The sequence below is a fragment of the Peromyscus eremicus genome, chromosome 20 (assembly GCF_949786415.1).
Source record: "Peromyscus eremicus chromosome 20, PerEre_H2_v1, whole genome shotgun sequence".
Lineage (NCBI taxonomy): Eukaryota > Metazoa > Chordata > Mammalia > Rodentia > Cricetidae > Peromyscus > Peromyscus eremicus.
This window is the reverse complement of record NC_081436.1, coordinates 11,514,777-11,537,236: the sequence shown is the minus strand read 5'-3', so window position 1 is coordinate 11,537,236 and position 22,460 is coordinate 11,514,777. Positions and strand designations below refer to the sequence as shown.

The window sequence follows — 22,460 nt, the reverse complement described above, 5'->3', positions numbered from 1 at the left end:
TGATCAGATTCACATACCTCCAAAACGTAAGTTCAAACTAGACTGAATGGTCATTTTTCACTTTTTGGAATTGGCAGAAATCCAAAAGTTTGACAACAGTGCTGTTGACAGGTCAGGGAAGAAACAGTTGGTGCTTTGTGCCTGGCAGGTGGGCGCTCACCATGAGACACCCCGCCGAGGCCAGCCAGACAAAGGGAACAGAACGACAATCATTTACCCTTTGGCCCAGAAGCCTTGCGTTCCTACTCTAGGATGCAGTAGGAGATGACATATATATATGACATATACATACGCTGCTTGTGCTGGTGGTTTTTGTTTGTTTGTTTGTTTTTGTATTTGTTTTTGTTTTTAAATAGAAGCAGATCAGAAAAAAAAAAAGCCTGTCTTCAATAAAAGAGGATGGGGCCGGGTGGGGGTGAAATCTGCTGCAAAATTTCACTATGCCAAGGTGGCGAAGGAGGGAGGAGGCATTAATGTAAAGATCTGTTTCCGAATCTCATCAGGGAGAAAGCAGAAACAGAGCTCCCATGTACTCTACAGCTTCATTTTAAAAAGAGGGGTGGGGGTGCATGTGTGCATATGTTATTCATGTAGTGGCATGATAGCCTCGTGTGCTCAAATGTGCTTACAGAAACCAGAAGATAGCAGAAAGGGAATAAGAGGCTCTGAATTCTCTTAGTGTTCCGTGAAGTTGCTTGTCATGACAAGTTATTCTTTTTTATCCACACCCCCACAGTTGTCCCACAGATTGAAATTGTACACAAGCCTATTTGCAGCCTAAACCCCAGCCTTTCAGTGTTTCAAAGGGCCTTGGGGTTTCGACTAAGAAATGGCGGGGGGATTTGCATTTTAATAGGCTTAGCTAGTGACTCTTAGACACATTTGGGGTTAAGGCTAATGGTTGATTATTAGGAATTATTACCATACACCATTCTGGAGCAGAGAATACAGTCAGGACTTTGGATGAAGAATACTGGCCTGGTGGTTGGGTGAAATTAAGAAAAACTGCAGTATTCCAGTTAAAACAAAAGGAAATGGGACTTAGGTGGCAAAACTGGTCATGGGAGCATCGTGAGTCCGACAGCTTATTTTAATTGAGCATGATTATATTACTTTAGCCTGCTCTCTCTTCTTTTAGCAGGGACCACTGGAATCTCAGGCAAATCAAGTGTAGCAACAGGAAGAACCACCACCCTGCCAGGTAGTGAGTTTGCATTGGGATTCAGTAAAGGGTCTGATAATCTCAGCAGTCTATCCATTCCAGTCAGTTGTATTGATCACAAGCAAAACCATTGGACTATTTGGAAAGGGGGTGGGTACCAGGTGGGAACAGAAAAGAATATTTAGCAATTGTCTTCATTTCCCAGAAACTGTAGAAGTTGATCTAATCCCAGCTTTTCTGAATGTTGGTCAGGTGGAGCTACCAAGGGACAAGACAACACAGGCAGAGCTTCCGTAACTGAGGCCACCAGCTCCGAACACCCAACAGGTAGGCAGAGCATATCAAGCTGTCCCAGCAACATCCAACACAAAGAAAGACCCTCAGGTATTTACAGATCTGAGAGTATTTTTAAAGGATCCGACTGAAAGAGAATGATTGAGGTAAATTTAAAACTTATAATATTTCCATTTTAGTTTCACTGGGAATTTTGGCCTACAGAGCATTTGTAAGAAAGCAGAGGTCCCTAGGTAGATCCTTGTTAGTGTCAAACTGGCTCTGACTGGAACATCAGAGCTGGCAACGACTTCACCTTCAGTGAAGCTGCAAGTGAAGCATTGCTTATCTCTAAAAGCATGCCTAACTGGTGGACATCGGAGATCTTAGGTCAAAATTGGATATAAGAATGACTTCGCAAATAATTCAATTATAAATTACTCAAACAACCAACTCGATGTTGGAAGCATTTTATTTATTGAGAAATTGCTATTATATTTATTTTTGGAGAAATATGGACCTTTTTAGAAGAAATATATAAACCATGCAAGGGTTATTGTTACCTCTTACTAAGCAGGGCTTACATGATATAATACTTTTGTTTCTGGAGCTGAGGAAATAGTCTAAAAATAAATGAATTGATTGGTCAATGTTTTTTAACAGGTAAAAAAAAAACTTTGAAAAAAATGACTAGTAGACTAGTGTTCACTTGTCTTTGTTTTTTACTAGATAGAGTGAATAGAACTTAATTGACAGAATAAAAACATAAAAATGGTTAACTTTTGGATTAAGCATTTGTGAATCATCTAAATCCAATTAACACAAATGAGAATTATAAAGGATATACAAAGTATAAAATGCACAAATATTTTCCTACATATTAACTTGCCTGAATCACCTATCCTATGAAATTTTAATTATATTAGTAGCTATTATATTTTATGTGTGTAAAATGAGAGTGTTTACTCCAAAAATTAAAAAATTATGGTAGGGGTCCAGGTGGGATGAGGTTTGACTCTTTATTGACTCATCTATTACCAGATAGGATACCAATATTGTAGATTTCTGTCAAAACTAGCAAAGGATGATTTGTCTTCTGGCTTCCTTCCTTCCTTCCTTCTTTCCTTCTTTCCTTCCTTCCTTCTTTCCTTCCTTCCTTCCTTCCTTCCTTCCTTCCTCCCTTCCTTGCTTCCCTCCCTCCCTCTCTTTCTCTCCCTTCCTTCCTCTCTCTGTCTCTCCCTCTCTCTTTCTTTTCTTATAATAGTGTTTCCATATCCTAGGTTAGTTTTTACTATAGGCACTTGAATGCCTGGTGGACCAGTAGTGATTCGGTAAATGAATATGGACTTCCAGTTTGCTTAAGGATAAATGCTATATTCTGATGTGTGAAGCAAAATAACAGACTATGTGATTTAAAAAAAAAAAACCTTCTGGAGAGACTAGAAATGTGGGGAAAGAGTAGGCTACTTTCTGTTATATCCAGTAGAATTCTGCTGAAGATCTCCACAAGTCTATACATACCAGTCTATGAATTAATGCTTCTGAAAACCCTAAATTTCTGTTCTTGTCTGCTCTTTCCATGGGATTCTTGATGTTAGGACTATAACACTACAGGATTCCAGGTGATGCTAGGGTTGTTAAAAATTGAAATCCATTAGACATAGGCCAGAGGGAGGTGGGGACATTGCAAGCAGCAGGTGATCATATAGAAGAGAAGAGCCAGAGGACAAAGGTAGAAATAATTTTGATAGGGATGAGAAAGTGAGCCACAGATGATGGGAGGAACTGAACCTTGTAATTCACTCCATGTCAAAGGACAATGCAGCTGGAGGTAGAGTGGCACCTTAATCAGGATTCTATTTCAAATTTCTTCAGCAAAAATAAAAGCAAGGTTCTAAAGTGGATGTTCTAAGCACACGCCTTTAGTGCCAGAATTTGGGAGGGATAGGAAGGCAGATGCCTGTCAGTTCAGCCTGGTCTACATATCCAATTTTGAGATGGCCAGAGAGATGGCATATAAACCCTTGTAGCTCCCCCATCCCACAGAAAAGGGTCAAAGTACCAGAGGTAGTGCTGAATAGTGGGTGGTTACCGAATATGTCTGCAGGAAATGTAGGTGTTAGTTAGGCTGATGGGCAGGCTTCCACATATTGAGCTGAGAGAGTTTCCTCTGGCAGTCAGCTGAGGCCTGGTTGAGGTGGTTGCATGGTCTATGGAAACTACATCAAGACTAGGAAACATCTGAAGACATTTTAAGTGGAAACTTCCCATACATGTCCCCAGCCTTGACTTGTCAGTAACGTGGGATTCATAAACCACTGTTGCCTTGATGTCTCTATTTGACTATCTAATAGGCATCTCAGACTTACCATGACCCAAACAGAATTGATTTCTCTCCATACCTATGCTGTTTTTCTCCCAGTGTTTCACGTGTTAGTCAGAGGTCCATTTCTGACACAGTTTTGGGCAAAATTCTCAGCTCAACTTGATGCCTTATTTCCTTTTCTCTGTAATTCTCACATTTCAGCATGATCTAGTCCCATTACTTCCAAAAGGCATGCTGCACTCATCCACTGCTCTCAGCTTCCTCTTTCCCCACCCTAGCCAAATCTGTTCATTTGTTCTCGGATCTTCTAAACTCATCTCAGAATCATTTCTCCTGCTGCTATCTACATCACTCACCATGTGTTTTCCACACAGTGGAGACAGGAATTTTGAAGGTATATAAATCAGATGCTTAAAATCACATCCCACTACATTATAGAAAAATCTTCAGTGTATCTCGGATGATTCATAAGACTCTGTCCTATCTTGTATTTCTGGAATCACACGCTAATGTTCTTATCCTCACTTTCCATGGTTTGGCTTAAAGTCTACTTCCACATTTCTAGCATGGGTAGCACCCACACAAGCCCTTCCCTTTGTCTATTATGACATTTCCTTTTCCATCAGATTTTAAAAGAAATGCCTCTTAGAGTACTTGTGAACAAGGGCTTTTAAATAGAATGTCTCCCAGGGATGGTGTAGGGGGAGAGAGAGAGAGAGAGAGGGGGGAGAGAGAGAGAGAGAGAGAGAGAGAGAGAGAGAGAGAGAGAGAGAAGGGGTAGATTGTGTGTGTGTGTGTGTGTGTGTGTGTGTAGGGGTAGAGAGAGTGTGTGTGTATACATATATATATATACATATATATATATATGTATACATATATATCTTCAGTACCCAAATAATTAATTAATTAAATTTCCTGGTAAATGAAGAATGCATTATATTCTGGTAGGACAGACTGAGTAACTTCTGGTTAAAGCATCCATTCTCAACCTGTGGGTCACAGCCCCCTTGAGGGTCTCATATCAGATATCCTGCATATCAGATATTTGCATTATCATAAATAACAGTAAATTTACAGTTATGAAATAGCAAGAAAATAATTTTTTTTTTTTTTTTTTTTTTTAGTTTTTCGAGACAGGGTTTCTCTGTGTAGCTTTGTGCCTGTCCTGGAACTCACTTGGTAGCCCAGGCTGGCCTCGAACTCACAGAGATCCCCCTGGCTCTGCCTCACGAGTGCTGGGATTAAAGGCGTGCGCCACCACCGCCCGGCTGCAAGAAAATAATTTTATAGTTGAAGGTTACCACATGAGGTGTATTAAAGGATCACAGCGTTAGGAAGATTGAAAAACACTTTGTTAAAGAAATAAAGTATCAGAAAGAATTTCCACAGTATCAAAAAGAAAAAAATGTGATGTCTTGAGAAGTGAAAAAGATATACAAAAAAGAAAAAGAAAATAGCATTGATTCAGACTACCAGAAGACCCAAAGGTGTTTATTTATTTCATTTTTCTTATTTCTTTTTACCAGGAGCTACCAGCTTGACAGTAAGTTCTGGACAAACATTAGGAGAGACACAAATGACCACAGTGCTATCTACCATAGTTTCAGATCCAAGTAGAATGTCCTCTAGCCCTCCGATGACAACTGGACCTTCATCACCTCAAGGAGAACAAACAAGTAGAGAAACTTTTACTGGAACAGGAACAACTGGTGTATCAATGACAAATACAGAGAGATCTGCACAATCTCTTGCACAATCAGCAATAACTGGACCATCATCTCAAGCACCAGAAACGACTATATTATCAGTAACTGGCACAGAATCGACTGGCCAATCAACTGGAGGAACCTTGACAAAGGCAACATCAGTTGGAGAAACAATAATAACAACATCACCACGTAAAGAGGCAGTGACATCTGGACAAACAGCTGGGCCTACAGCAGCAACTAGTCCATCAGTCTCAGTGTCAGGAACTACAGAGACAAAAGGTAAATTAGCTATGACATCAGGACAAACACCTAGGGTTACTTTAACATCTAGCCAGTCACCTGAAATGAGTAAGACGTCCACACAATCAGCTGGGAGCACAGTGCTATCTACCGCAGTTTCAAATCCAACTAGAATATCTTCTCACCCTACAACAACTGGAACATCATCAGGAGAAGGACAACAAACAAGTACAGAAACTGTTACTGGAACAGGAACAACTGGTGTGTCTACAGTAGTTACAGAAAGATCTGAACAATCTCATGGACAATCAGCAACATCTGGACCATCAACTCCAGCAGCAGAAACTACTAAGGTATCAGCAACTGCCACAGAGTCATCTGGCCCATCAACTGGAGGAACTTTGACAAAGGCAACATCAATTGGAGAAACAGCAACAACTACATCACCACCTAGAGAGGCAGTGACATCTGGACAAACAGCTGGACCCACAGCAGCAACTAGTCCATCAGTTTCAGTGTCAGGCAGTACGGTGGCAAATGGTCCTGTGACTGTGACATCTGGCCTGACTCCTAGGGTTACTTTAACATCTGGCCAGTCACCTGAAGTGAGGGAGACATCCACACCATCAGCTGGGAGCACAGTGCTATCTACTATAGTTTCAGATGAAACTAGAATATCCCCTCTCCCTACGACAACAACTGGACATTCATCAGTACAAAGACAACAAACAAGTACAGAAACTGTTACTGGAACAGGAACAACTGGTGTGTCTACTGTAGTTACAGAGAGACCTGCACAATCTCTTGCACAGTCAGCAACAACTGGACCATCATCTCAAGAACCAGGAACAACTAAGATATCAGCAACGGACACAGAGTCAACTGGCCCATCAACTGGAGGAACGTTGACAAAGGCAACATCAGATGAAGAGACAACAATATCTACATTACCACCTAGAGAGGCAGTGACATCTGGACAAACAGCTGGGCCTACAGCAGCAACTAGTCCATCAGTCTCAGTGTCAGGAACTACAGAGACAAAGGGTAAATTAGCTATGACATCAGGACAAACACCTAGGGTTACTTTAACATCTAGCCAGTCACCTGAAATGAGTAAGACGTCCACACAATCAGCTGGGAGCACAGTGCTATCTACCGCAGTTTCAAATCCAACTAGAATATCTTCTCACCCTACAACAACTGGAACATCATCAGGAGAAGGACAACAAACAAGTACAGAAACTGTTACTGGAACAGGAACAACTGGTGTGTCTACAGTAGTTACAGAAAGATCTGAACAATCTCATGGACAATCAGCAACATCTGGACCATCAACTCCAGCAGCAGAAACTACTAAGGTATCAGCAACTGCCACAGAGTCATCTGGCCCATCAACTGGAGGAACTTTGACAAAGGCAACATCAATTGGAGAAACAGCAACAACTACATCACCACCTAGAGAGGCAGTGACATCTGGACAAACAGCTGGACCCACAGCAGCAACTAGTCCATCAGTTTCAGTGTCAGGCAGTACGGTGGCAAATGGTCCTGTGACTGTGACATCTGGCCTGACTCCTAGGGTTACTTTAACATCTGGCCAGTCACCTGAAGTGAGGGAGACATCCACACCATCAGCTGGGAGCACAGTGCTATCTACTATAGTTTCAGATGAAACTAGAATATCCCCTCTCCCTACGACAACAACTGGACATTCATCAGTACAAAGACAACAAACAAGTACAGAAACTGTTACTGGAACAGGAACAACTGGTGTGTCTACTGTAGTTACAGAGAGACCTGCACAATCTCTTGCACAGTCAGCAACAACTGGACCATCATCTCAAGAAGCAGGAACAACTAAGATATCAGCAACGGACACAGAGTCAACTGGCCCATCAACTGGAGGAACGTTGACAAAGGCAACATCAGATGAAGAGACAACAATATCTACATTACCACCTAGAGAGGCAGTGACATCTGGACAAACAGCTGGGCCCACAGCAGCAAATAGTCCATCAGTCTCCGTGTCAGGAAACACAGTGAAAAATGATAAATTGGCTGTGACATCTGCCCAGACAACTAGTGTGACTGTAACTTCTAGGCAATCACCTCAAGTGAGTAAGACATCCACACAATCAGCTGGGAGCACAGTGTTATCTACTGTAGTTTCAGATGAAACTAGAATATCCCCTCTCCCTATGACAACAACTGGACATTCATCAGTACAAAGACAACAAACAAGTACAGAAACTGTTACTGGAACAGGAACAACAGGTGTGCCTACTGTAGTTACAGAGAGATCTACACATTCTCTTTCACAATCAGCAACAACTGAAACATCATCTCAAACACCAGGAACAACTAAGGTATCAATCCCTGGCACAGAGTTGACTGGCTCATCAACTGGAGGCACCATGACAAATGCAATATCAGTTGAAGAGTCAACAACTACATTGCCACCTAGAGAGGCTGTGACATCTGCACAAACAGCTGGACCCACAGCAGAAAATAGTCCTTCAGTTTCAGTGTCAAGCAGTACAGTGTCAAATGGTCCTGTGACTGTGACTTCTGGCCAGACAACCAGTGTGACTGTAACTTCTAAGCAATCACCTGAAGTTAGTAAGACATCCACACAATCAGTTGGGAGCACAGTATTATCTACTGTAGTTTCAAATCCAACTAGAATAGCCTCTCAACCTACAACTACACCTGGAACTTCATCAGCACAAGGACTACATACAAGTACAGAAAGTGTTACTGGAACAGGAACAACTAGTGTGTCTACTGTAGTTACAGAGAGATCTGTACAACCTCTTGCAGAGTCAGCAACAACTGGACCATCATCTCAAGCACCAGAAACAACTAAGGTATCAGCAACGGCCACAGATTCAACTGCCCCATCAACTGAAGGCACGAGGACAAAGGCAATATCAGTTGGAGAAACAACAATAACCACATCACCACCTAGAGAAGCAGTGACATCTGGACAAACAGCTGGGCCCACAGCAGCAAATAGTCCATCAGTTTCAGTGTCAGGCCGTACAGTGTCAAATGGTCCTGTGACTGTGACATCTGGCCAGACAACCAGTGTGACTGTAACTTCTAAGCAATCACCTGAAGTGAGTAAGACATCCACACAATCAGCTGGGAGCACAGTGTTATCTACTGTAGTTTCAAATCCAACTAGAATAGCCTCTCACCCTACAACAACAACTGGACCATCAACAGCAGAAGGACTACATACAAGTACAGAAACTGTTACTGGAACAGGAACAACTGGTGTGTCAACTACAATTACAGAGAGACCTGCACAATCACCAACATCTGGACCATCATCTCAAGCACCTGAAACCACTATGGTACCATTCACTGGCACAGAGTCCACAGCCAATCCAACTGGAGGCACTATGACAAAGGCCACATCAGTTGGAGAAACATCGACATCACTACCTAGAGAGGCAGTGACATCTGGACAAACAGCTGGACCCACAGCAGCAACTAGTCCATCAGTTTCAGTGTCAAGCAGTACAGTGTCAAATGGTCCTGTGACTGTGACATCTGGCCAGACAACCAGTGTGACTGTAACTTCTAAGCAATCACCTGAATTGAGGGAGACATCCACACAATCAGTTGGGAGCACAGTGTTATCTACTGTAGTTTCAAATCCAACTAGAATATCTTCTCAACCTACAACAACACCTGGAACATCATCAGCAGAAGGACAACAAACAAGTACAGAAATGGTTACTGGAACAGGAACAACTGGTGTGTCTACTATAGTTACAGAGAGACCTGCACAATCTCTTGCGCAATCACCAACATCTGGATCATCATCTCAAGCACCAGAAACAACTACAGTATCAGTCACTGGCACAGAGTTAACTGCCCCATCAACTGGAGGCACCATGTCAACTGCAACTTCAGTTGAAGAAACAACAACTACATCACCACCTAGAGAGGCAGTGACATCTGGACAAACAGCTGGGCCCACAGCAGCAAATAGTCCATCAGTTTCAGTGTCAGGCAGTACAGTGGCAAATGGGAAATTGGCTGTGACATCTGCCCAGACATCCAGTGTGACTGTAACTTCTAAGCAATCACCTGAAGTTAGTAAGACATCCACACAATCAGTTGGGAGCACAGTGTTATCTACTGTAGTTTCAAATCCAACTAGAATATCCTCTCACCCTACAACTACACCTGGAACTTCATCAGCACAAGGACTACATACAAGTACAGAAAGTGTTACTGAAACAGGAACAACTAGTGTGTCTACTGTAGTTACAGAGAGATCTGCACAACCTCTTGCAGAATCAGCAACAACTGGACCATCATCTCAAGCACCAGAAACAACTAAGGTATCAGCAATGGCCACAGAGTCAATTGGCCCATCGACTGGAGGAATGACAACACAGGCAATATCAGTTGGAGAAACAACAATAACCACATCATCACCTAGAGAAGCAGTGACATCTGGACAAACAGCTGGGCCCACAGCAGCAACTAGTCCATCAGTTTCAGTGTCAGACAGCACAGTGTCAAATGGGAAATTGGCTGTGACATCTGCCCAGACAACCAGTGTGACTGTAACTTCTAGGCGATCACCTGAAGTGAGTAAGACATCCACACAATCAGCTGGGAGCACAGTGTTATCTACTGTAGTTTCAAATCCAACTAGAATAGCCTCTCACCCTACAACAACTGGAACATCATCAGGAGAAGGACAACAAACAAGTACAGAAACTGTTACTGGAACAGGAACAACTGGTGTGTCTACAGTAGTTACAGAAAGATCTGAACAATCTCATGGACAATCAGCAACATCTGGACCATCAACTCCAGCAGCAGAAACTACTAAGGTATCAGCAACTGCCACAGAGTCAACTGGCCCATCAACTGGAGGAACTTTGACAAAGGCAACATCAATTGGAGAAACAGCAACAACTACATCACCACCTAGAGAGGCAGTGACATCTGGACAAACAGCTGGACCCACAGCAGCAACAGGTCCATCAGTTTCAGTGTCAGGCAGTACGGTGGCAAATGGTCCTGTGACTGTGACATCTGGCCTGACTCCTAGGGTTACTTTAACATCTGGCCAGTCACCTGAAGTGAGGGAGACATCCACACCATCAGCTGGGAGCACAGTGCTATCTACTATAGTTTCAGATGAAACTAGAATATCCCCTCTCCCTACGACAACAACTGGACATTCATCAGTACAAAGACAACAAACAAGTACAGAAACTGTTACTGGAACAGGAACAACTGGTGTGTCTACTGTAGTTACAGAGAGACCTGCACAATCTCTTGCACAGTCAGCAACAACTGGACCATCATCTCAAGAAGCAGGAACAACTAAGTTATCAGCAACTGCCACTGAGTCAACTGGCCCATCAACTGGAGGAACATTGACAAAGGCAACATCAGATGAAGAGACAACAATATCTACATCACCACCTAGAGAGGCAGTGACATCTGGACAAACAGCTGGGCCCACAGCAGCAAATAGTCCATCAGTCTCCGTGTCAGGAAACACAGTGAAAAATGATAAATTGGCTGTGACATCTGCCCAGACAACAAGTGTGACTGTAACTTCTAGACAATCACCTCAAGTGAGTAAGACATCCACACAATCAGCTGGGAGCACAGTGTTATCTACTGTAGTTTCATATCCAACTAGAATAGCCTCTCACCCTACAACAACACCTGGAACTTCATCAGCACAAGGACTACATACAAGTACAGAAAGTGTTACTGGAACAGGAACAACTGGTGAGTCTACTGTAGTTACAGAGAGATCTGCACAACCTCTTGCAGAGTCAGCAACAACTGGACCATCATCTCAAGCACCAGAAACAACTAAGTTATCAGCAACAGCCACAGAGTCAACTGGCCCATCAACTGGAGGAATGACAACACAGGCAATATCAGTTGGAGAAACAACAATAACCACATCACCACCTAGAGAGGCAGTGACATCTGGACAAACAGCTGGACCCACAGCCTCAAATAGTCCATCAATTTCAGTGTCACAAACTATGGTGTCAAATGATAAATTGGCTGTGACATCTGCCCAGACAACCAGTGTGACTGTAACTTCTAGGCGATCACCTGAAATGAGTAAGACATCCACACAATCAGTTGGGACCACAGTGTTATCTACTGTAGTTTCAAATCCAACTAGAATATCCTCTCACCCTACAACAACAATTGGACCTTCATCAGCACAAGGACTACATACAAGTACAGAAACTGTTACTGGAACAGGAACAACTGGTGTGTCAACTACAATTACAGAGAGACCTGCACAATCTCTTGCACAATCACCAACATCTGGACCATCATCTCAAGTACCAAAAACAACTAAGGTTTCAGTCGCTGGCACAGAGTCAACTGCCCCATCAACTGGAGGCATGATGTCAAAGGCAACATCAGTTGAAAAAACAACTGTGTCACCACCTAGAGAGGCAGTGACATCTAGACAAACAGCTGGGCCCACAGCAGCAACTAGTCCATCAGTTTCAATGTCAGGCAGTACAGTGGCAAATGGTCCTGTGACTGTGACATCTGGTCAGACAACCAGTGTGACTCTAACTTCTAGGCAATCACCTGAATTGAGGGAGACATCCACACAATCAGTTGGGAGCACAGTGTTATCTACTGTAGTTTCAAATCCAACTAGAATAGCCTCTCACCCTACAACAACAACTGGATCTTCATCAGCGCAAGGAACACATACAAGTACAGAAACTGTTACTGGAACAGGAACAACTAGTGTGTCTACTATAGTTACAGAGAGATCTGTACAACCTCTTGCAGAGTCAGCAACAACTGGACAATCACCTCAAGCACCAGAAACAACTAAGGTATCAGCAACGGCCACAGAGACAACTGGCCCCTCAACTGGAGGAATGACAACACAGGCAATATCAGTTGGAGAAACAACAATAACCACATCATCACCTAGAGAGGCAGTGACATCTGAACAAACAGTTGGGCCCACAGTATCAACTAGTCCATTCGTTTCAGTGTCAAGCAGTACAGTGTCAAATGGTCCTGTGACTGTGACATCTGGCCAGACAACCAGTGTGACTGTAACTTCTAAGCAATCACCTGAAGTGAGTAAGACATCCACACAATCAGCTGGGAGCACAAATCCAACTAGAATAGCCTCTCACCCTACAACAACAACTGGACCTTCATCATCAGCAGAAGGACAACAAACAAGTACAGAAACTGTTACTGGAACAGGAACAACTGGTGTGTCAACTACAATTACAGAGAGACCTGCACAATCTCTTGCACAATCACCAACATCTGGACCATCATCTCAAGCACCAGAAACAACTACAGTATCAGTCACTGGCACAGAGTTGACTGCCCCATCAACTGGAGGCACCATGTCAAAGGCAACATCAGTTGAAGAAACAACAACTACATCACCACCTAGAGAGGTAGTGACATCTGGACAAACAGCTGGACCCACAGCAGCAACTAGTCCATCAGTTTCAGTGTCAGACAGCACAGTGTCAAATGGGAAATTGGCTGTGACATCTGCCCAGACAACCAGTGTGACTGTAACTTCTAAGCAATCACCTGAAGTAAGCAAGACATCCACACCATCAGCTGGGAGCACAGTGCTATCTACTGTAGTTTCAAATCCAACTAGAATATCCTCTCACTCTACAACAACAACTGGACCATCATCAGCAGAAGGACTACATACAAGTACAGAAACTGTTACTGGAACAGGAACAACTGGTGTGTCAACTACAATTACAGAGAGACCTGCACAATCTCTTGCACAATCACCAACATCTGGACCATCATCTCAAGCACCAGAAACAACTACAGTATCAGTCACTGGCACAGAGTTGACTGCCCCATCAACTGGAGGCACCATGTCAAAGGCAACATCAGTTGAAGAAACAGCAACTACATCACCACCTAGAGAGGTAGTGACATCTGGACAAACAGCTGGACCCACAGCAGCAACTAGTCCATCAGTTTCAGTGTCAGACAGCACAGTGTCAAATGGGAAATTGGCTGTGACATCTGCCCAGACAACCAGTGTGACTGTAACTTCTAAGCAATCACCTGAAGTGAGTAAGACATCCACACAATCAGTTGGGAGCACAGTGTTATCTACTGTAGTTTCAAATCCAACTAGAATAGCCTCTCACCCTACAACAACAACTGGACCATCATCAGCGCAAGGAACACATACAAGTACAGAAACTGTTACTGGAACAGGAACAACTAGTGTGTCTACTATAGTTACAGAGAGATCTGTACAACCTCTTGCAGAGTCAGCAACAACTGGACAATCATCTCAAGCACCAGAAACAACTAAGGTATCAGCTACGGCCACAGAGACAACTGGCCCATCAACTGGAGGAATGACAACACAGGCAATATCAGTTGGAGAAACAACAATAACCACATCATCACCTAGAGAGGCAGTGACATCTGAACAAACAGTTGGGCCCACAGCAGCAACTAGTCCATTCGTTTCAGTGTCAAGCAGTACAGTGACAAATGGTCCTGTGACTGTGACATCTGGCCAGACAACCAGTGTGACTGTAACTTCTAAGCAATCACCTGAAGTGAGTAAGACATCCACACAATCAGCTGGGAGCACAAATCCAACTAGAATAGCCTCTCACCCTACAACAACAACTGGACCTTCATCATCAGCAGAAGGACAACAAACAAGTACAGAAACTGTTACTGGAACAGGAACAACTGGTGTGTCAACTACAATTACAGAGAGACCTGCACAATCTCTTGCACAATCACCAACATCTGGACCATCATCTCAAGCACTAGAAACAACTACAGTATCAGTCACTGGCACAGAGTTGACTGCCCCATCAACTGGAGGCACCATGTCAAAGGCAACATCAGTTGAAGAAACAGCAACTACATCACCACCTAGAGAGGTAGTGACATCTGGACAAACAGCTGGACCCACAGCAGCAACTAGTCCATCAGTTTCAGTGTCAGACAGCACAGTGTCAAATGGGAAATTGGCTGTGACATCTGCCCAGACAACCAGTGTGACTGTAACTTCTAAGCAATCACCTGAAGTTAGTAAGGCATCCACACCATCAGCTGGGAGCACAGTGTTATCTACTGTAGTTTCAAATCCAACTAGAATAGCCTCTCACCCTACAACAACAACTGGATCTTCATCAGCGCAAGGAACACATACAAGTACAGAAACTGTTACTGGAACAGGAACAACTAGTGTGTCTACTATAGTTACAGAGAGATCTGTACAACCTCTTGCAGAGTCAGCAACAACTGGACAATCATCTCAAGCACCAGAAACAACTAAGGTATCAGCAACGGCCACAGAGACAACTGGCCCCTCAACTGGAGGAATGACAACACAGGCAATATCAGTTGGAGAAACAACAATAACCACATCATCACCTAGAGAGGCAGTGACATCTGAACAAACAGTTGGGCCCACAGTAGCAACTAGTCCATTCGTTTCAGTGTCAAGCAGTACAGTGTCAAATGGTCCTGTGACTGTGACATCTGGCCAGACAACCAGTGTGACTGTAACTTCTAAGCAATCACCTGAAGTGAGTAAGACATCCACACAATCAGCTGGGAGCACAAATCCAACTAGAATAGCCTCTCACCCTACAACAACAACTGGACCTTCATCATCAGCAGAAGGACAACAAACAAGTACAGAAACTGTTACTGGAACAGGAACAACTGGTGTGTCAACTACAATTACAGAGAGACCTGCACAATCTCTTGCACAATCACCAACATCTGGACCATCATCTCAAGCACCAGAAACAACTACAGTATCAGTCACTGGCACAGAGTTGACTGCCCCATCAACTGGAGGCACCATGTCAAAGGCAACATCAGTTGAAGAAACAACAACTACATCACCACCTAGAGAGGTAGTGACATCTGGACAAACAGCTGGACCCACAGCAGCAACTAGTCCATCAGTTTCAGTGTCAGACAGCACAGTGTCAAATGGGAAATTGGCTGTGACATCTGCCCAGACAACCAGTGTGACTGTAACTTCTAAGCAATCACCTGAAGTAAGCAAGACATCCACACAATCAGCTGGGAGCACAGTGCTATCTACTGTAGTTTCAAATCCAACTAGAATATCCTCTCACCCTACAACAACAACTGGACCATCATCAGCAGAAGGACTACATACAAGTACAGAAACTGTTACTGGAACAGGAACAACTGGTGTGTCAACTACAATTACAGAGAGACCTGCACAATCTCTTGCACAGTCAGCAACAACTGGACCATCATCTCAAGCACCAGAAACAACTAAGGTATCTGCAACGGCCACAGAGTCAACTGCCCCATCAACTGAAGGAACGTTGACAAAGGCAACATCAGTTGAAGAGACAACAATATCTACATCACTACCTAGAGAGGCAGTGACATCTGGACAAACAGCTGGACCCACAGCAGCAACTAGTCCATCAGTTTCAGTGTCAAGCAGTACAGTGTCAAATGGTCCTGTGACTGTGACATCTGGCCAGACAACCAGTGTGACTGTAACTTCTAAGCAATCACCTGAAGTGAGTAAGACATCCACACAATCAGTTGGGAGCACAGTGTTATCTACTGTAGTTTCAAATCCAACTAGAATATCCTCTCACCCTACAACAACAACTGGAACATCATCAGCAGAAGGACAACAAACAAGTACAGAAACTGTTACTGGAACAGGAACAACTGGTGTGTCTACTGTAGTTACAGAGAGATCTGCACAATCTCTTGCACAATCAGTACCAACTGGACCATCATCTAGTACACTGGAAACAACTAAAGTATCAGTTACTGACTCACGTGAAGCTGGCTTGTCAACTGCAGTCACCTTGAGAAATACATCATCAGTTGCAGAATCAGCAACAACACTATCCTCAGCTAAAGTACTGTTAACTACTAGGGTAACAGTCACTGGTTCAGTGACCACTGGTGCTTCTACCGCAGTTACAGACACAACTGTGTCTTTCAGTGGAACAACATCTTCAACTGCATTTTCACGTGGCGTTTCACTTTCTTCTGGACAAACATCTGCAACTACTAGTGTGCCTAGACCTTCATCTTCAGGATCACAATCTATAAGCACATTTAGTGTTTGGACTTCAACATTAGAACCATCACCCCGAGTGACTGTAACATTTGAGCCCTCACCTGGAAACACATGGACTTCCAGTTTATCCACTGATGTTCCTGGAAGAACTGTACAAGCTGATGAAGGAACCACAAGCCGAAGAAATAGTACTAGCAGACCAGGAGCTGAGCCTATGACAAAAGAAGGCAAGTACAATTAGCTGAATGTAGGGTGTTCATGTGCCAGTGCAATGGATGCCCTAATTCCCATTAGGGTATTATAAGATGTTATAATAATTAAATATGATAGTAAGTCCTGAAATTGGTGAATACTCATGTTTACCAAGCATCTTTATTCTAATGTGAATTTTCTGACTTCAGGAGAAGTTTGTTATCTTTCTCATATAAAATAACAAATCCTGGTATAGTGTGATGATTGAAATAGGCACATAGGAAGCCTAGCCTCTGATCAGTACTTCTGATAATAATGCAATCAAGGCTCATCTGTGTACTCTGCTGGTGATTCTACACAAGCACATCTAAGACCCAACTTATGATCAAGTTAAATAATATAACCAAGGACCTGAGTTCTAGGAGAAATTATTAGAGATGATCCATTTTATCAATATATGGATTTGAGATACATGATAAAATATCCACTATTTATACTATAACCACATACAATATTATTATTATTTTTTTACCAGGAATAGAAAAAGAACCATAAATCCACCACTCTTACAGGTGAAGGCATGACCAAATCCACCACATCTGAAAAGTCAGGCAAGGGAGAGTAAGGGTATGACTCATATTGCCGTTTAGCATATGGCTGCCTGATAAATCTAATAAATAATGGTCATGGGGATGATTTATATAATTAAAGATCAGATCAAAATTGTCTAGTGTTTTATGTTTCATATTCTGTTAGGTGATGTAGGGCTTTCATGAAAGAATAGGCAATTGTCTTCAAGAGCTTAATTGAGAAATAAATTTTATAACAAATCCAAAGAATCAGAGGTGTGTTCTATGGGGCAACAAGACACTAATCTGGGTTGTGTAGCATATATTAATTTTCACAGCAACCAACGTTTTCAAAAAATGCATTTTGTTAACGTTTTTAAACAAGGACGCCAAGGAGAATTTCAGTTAGCAGGTATAGGTAAGGCATTACACTCAGGAGACAGATTGGGTTCCTAACTTTCAGCACCTCTCTCCTTTCTGGGGTAATGGCTCTAAACTGGGCAGAAAGGATATTATTCTTAAAGGGAAATGCCAGTGAATCGAAGCCTCAGATATTAGAAATTTAACTAAAAACAAACAAAAACAAATCAACAAAAAAACCAAAAGAACAATATAAGAAAACTGAGTCAGTGCAGAAGCGGCCAACACTACACCTACATATCAGGACAAAGTTTAAAATATTCTGTAACAGAAGTTTCTGTAATTTTGTTACATTTGATTAACTTTTATTGTCTGTGAACTGTGTGCCATGTGCTATGAGAACGCTATGAGAAAAGATTTAAACATTTTGGGGGGAGTTACTAGGTAATAAGAAACTGAACACTACAATAGTATTAATATGACAATTATGCAAAGTGTTAGAAGGTAAGCATGTTAAAGAGACATCTTCCCTTGTGACTAAAGAATATCAGAGGTTCAAGCCTGAGTAAACAAAGCCAGAAACCAGAAAGTCCAGATGAGAGTTACCCATGTTTTTAGAACCCATTCCACTTGTTTTGATTTTGACTAGCCCAGTAGTGCCCTTGTGATCCATAGGAGGGCCAGGTTGAGGCAGGGCTGTCCCACAACCTCTGAGCACAGGAGTGACATCTACCCAGATCGTTGTTCCCTCAAACCCAGGTCACTGCTCCCGGCTTTCCATTTGATTTCCATTTCCCACATGGCCCTAGCCCAGCATTTGCATCAGTAGCACCACTGTGAACAGGGTTGTCTGATGGAATTTTGACACATTTTTCATACTGAGCAATTAGGAATGTAATTATTTGTTTAAAGACATCATCTCATTTAATTATGGGGAGGTTATTTTCCCATGTTACTCACAAAAAAAACGAAGCCAAAGACATTATCTAACTTGCCAACAGTTTTACAGTGTCAAGTGGTGAATTGCTGTGTCTCCCTCTCTCTGCTGAGTCTGGAGTCTCTGTCTTTCAGTGATATAATCCTCTTTAGAGCAAAAATGCACCACAATCTTCAGTAATCCAGCAGGAGAACTTACTTCTGAAGGAGTAGTTTGTCTCTATCTCTAACACAAACTGAAGACACAAGTAATGAAAGAGCCTTAAATTTTTACTATACTGACTCCCTGCTCCATCTATCATTCCAAAAAAGGCTTCAGAGAGCTTTAGTGGACAAAATTATAATATTATTGTTTTATGAATTAGGAATTTTATCATTCTTTTTATGTCATTCCAACTTGACATCAAATTCACAAATGCCTATGTGGTGATTTATTTTTTTCAGAGCTACTAATTTTTTTCAAGGTTACTGTGCATTAAATGTATACAGTAGAAAGGCACCCAAAGTCATAGTGCTGGAGAAAAATTTCATTTCTGGGCCAGCAAGATGGCTCAGTCAGTGAAGGGGCTCGCCACATAGGTCTGGAGACTGGGTTTGGTTGCCAGAACCCACATAAAGGTGGAAGGATACAACTTGAAAAGTTGCCAGTTGACCTCCTCCACCTGTGAACCATGGAACCTGCCCCACCCTAGCATGCACACACTCACACACACACACAGACATAGACACCACCACCAATAACAACAAAAGCAGAGACTGGGGAGGTGGCTCAGCCCTTAAGATCGTTTGTTGCTCTTATAGTGGACCAGGGTTCAATGTCCATCACTTCCATGGTAGTTAACAACTGACTGTAATTCAACTTCCAGGCAATGTGACACCTGCTTCTTGCCTCTGCAGGCAACAGGCACACACATAGTGCACATACATGAATGCAAGTAAAACACACAGACACATCAAATAAGATCAACAACAATAATGTCATTTCTTCGTTTGTAGAGTATCACACAGAATGGAGGCTTTAATGAATAGACTAGTCTGGGCAGTGGTGGTATACACTTGTAATCCCAGCACTCAGGAGGCAGAGGCAGATGGATCTCTGTGAGTTTGAGGCCAGCCTGGTCCACAGAGCAAGTTCCAGGACAGTTAAGGTTGTTACATAGAGAAACCCTGCCTCACCCTGCCTCAAAAAACCACACACACACACACACACACACACACACACACACACACACACACACACACACACAAATGATAGACTAAAGGAATAGAATTTATGAATAAATATGTAGACTTAAGGACTATATTGCTCACTCTTCTCTGGCAAGGATTTATGCTTCGTTTATTCTAAGTGGGAGTTAGGAAAAAATTGAATACTTAACTCAAACTCCAATAAATTTATATATTCTTCATTAAAGCTATGGTAACTCAAACAAAAATTAATTAGATGGTTTATTTTAAATGTAGAACATCGCCATTATAAAGTAATGCAATGGCCGCAAGAAACTGACGGGGTCTATTGCCTTTTTAAAATGTGTCTTCCATTTTCAAGACAATAATTAATCAGAGTCAAGGAAGAACTAGAGGTGTGCAGACATTTACCTGGGAGAAAGGCAACAGCTTGCTTTTAGTTTGATGACTTGTAACTTAGATGATTTCCTAAAGGAATGTGTTACAAAATGCCTCCCAAATATTTCATTCCTCCTTTATATTTCCTTTCCTAGATCCATTTAACAGAATTCCAGACATATTAATTGAAGGTAAGTTGCACAAAATATGTGGTTGCGTAATGTATATCAGCATACCTTTTTTGTCTTTCCCACTTGAAAATTCAAAATATTAGCTGGAACAGGGAGCGTGGCACAAGCTTGTCATCTCAGCTAACTGGGATGCTGAGACAGGAGGATCCCAAGGTCAAGATCTGGTCAGGTGGCTTAAGGAAAACATGTCTGAAAAAAATATCAAGTAAAGAGAAGTTTGGGGTTCAGATTCAGTGAGAGTGCTTGACATGCATACAAGTCATACGAACACACACACACTCACACACATACATACATGTACACATACACAAACATACACACACAGACACATATATACACACATACACACAGATACACATACACAGACACATTCATACACACATATACATATACTCATTCACACACATATATACATACACACACACCACACACTCACACACATACACACACACATACACACACAAGGGGAAGGAGAGAGAGAATCTCAAAGAATGTGACTGCCTTCCAAAATTTATAATCCCATACATAAATTAAATTTTAGGGATTAAGTTGTACACTTAAAAATATTTTACTTTTTTATTTTAGTGCCATCAAAACAGCCTGAAGTAACAGGTAAGACAAGATGAGATTATAAATTCACATTTGAAAAAAAAATAATGTTGTCTTAACTAGGAAATGTTGCAAGAGATGTCTCTATCAGAATGAAGTCTTTCTGATCATGGACTTCAAGTTAGATTTTGATGACTGTGCTTTGGCCTCCTCTCTTCTTGTGCCTTCCCAAATTGTAACAATGGTGTGTTGATTTCCTTCAGATTTTATAGAGCTGGCTCTGTACAAGTGAACAAACAGACACAAGTAACACAAAACATCTCTCTTATTATAAAAAAAAAAAAAGCAAAGCTATGGCTCTCAAATATAAGAGGACCACCACCACCTGACTAGACACGATGACTTTTGTACAACTGCACTGCTGAAATGGCGTACCAGTATGTCTATCCTTACCTGAAATACCCCAGAGTTCATGCCTCTGCTCTTTCTATTGTCTTAGGAGCTACAGCTTTCACAGAAATCAGGGGCAGCACTGGAACTAAATTCATGGCAGGTGGGGAAGAGCGACCTGGGATGTGGGTGTGAGCATGAGAGCTGGCTGCCATTCCTGTGACTTATCTGGACCATTTCAATGACTTATCAGGATGTGGGCTTTCCTGAAGCATATTGTACTTACTCAGAGACTCTGCATCTTAGGAAAAAAAATTTTGACATTCAATTTTTTTAAAGAATCTACCAAGAGTCTCTATTAAAATAGGATAGATGATCTAATTGTTCTGCAGCATTTTTTCCTGTACATAAAAGCTACATTAAGATATTCATGAGTTCTCTAGCCCAAAAAGTAGAGATAGCATAAATTAACCTTAGAAACATTCCTATACACAGGTTTCTCTGTCCCCAAAGCAATACTAATAATTAGTGTTTTCTTGATATTTAAAATTTTCATCAAACCTACTAATACATTGTCTTCTACTTCTGGGTAGTAAATCAGTGTCTATGGGGGAAAGTCACCTGCCCCTCCCCATCCTGTAGACTGTTAGGAATGTTGCCTCAAGTTGAGAAGCTGAGGCCTCTGATTGCTTTTGAAGTGGAGAAATTAGTGGAGTATTCTCAGCATCGTAGTGGTGCCAGAGAAGGGAGACTATATAAGAATCTGTAGACTTCCAAAGACTAAGTCTTGGAGAAACCAACAAAAGCCACTGTGGTGATTCCAGTCCCTTCTTTGTTTCAGTCACCATGGGCCTCATCCCTTCCACAACTGTGGCTCCACACAGTTCCAACACAGG

The 22,460-nt window shown here is 42.2% G+C and overlaps 1 protein-coding gene across 1 annotated transcript in view; it reads left to right on the top strand.

The window, feature by feature from the left end:
* Muc19 (mucin 19, oligomeric) overlaps positions 1–22,460 on the top strand; it is a 194,988-nt gene that overhangs the window by 156,158 nt on the left and 16,370 nt on the right. The window contains exons 117-119 of the mRNA XM_059247992.1: positions 5,288–17,038; positions 21,211–21,237; positions 22,406–22,459. Of these exons, the coding sequence (XP_059103975.1) occupies positions 5,288–17,038; positions 21,211–21,237; positions 22,406–22,459 (11,832 nt within the window). The remainder of the gene's footprint in view (positions 1–5,287; positions 17,039–21,210; positions 21,238–22,405; position 22,460) is intronic.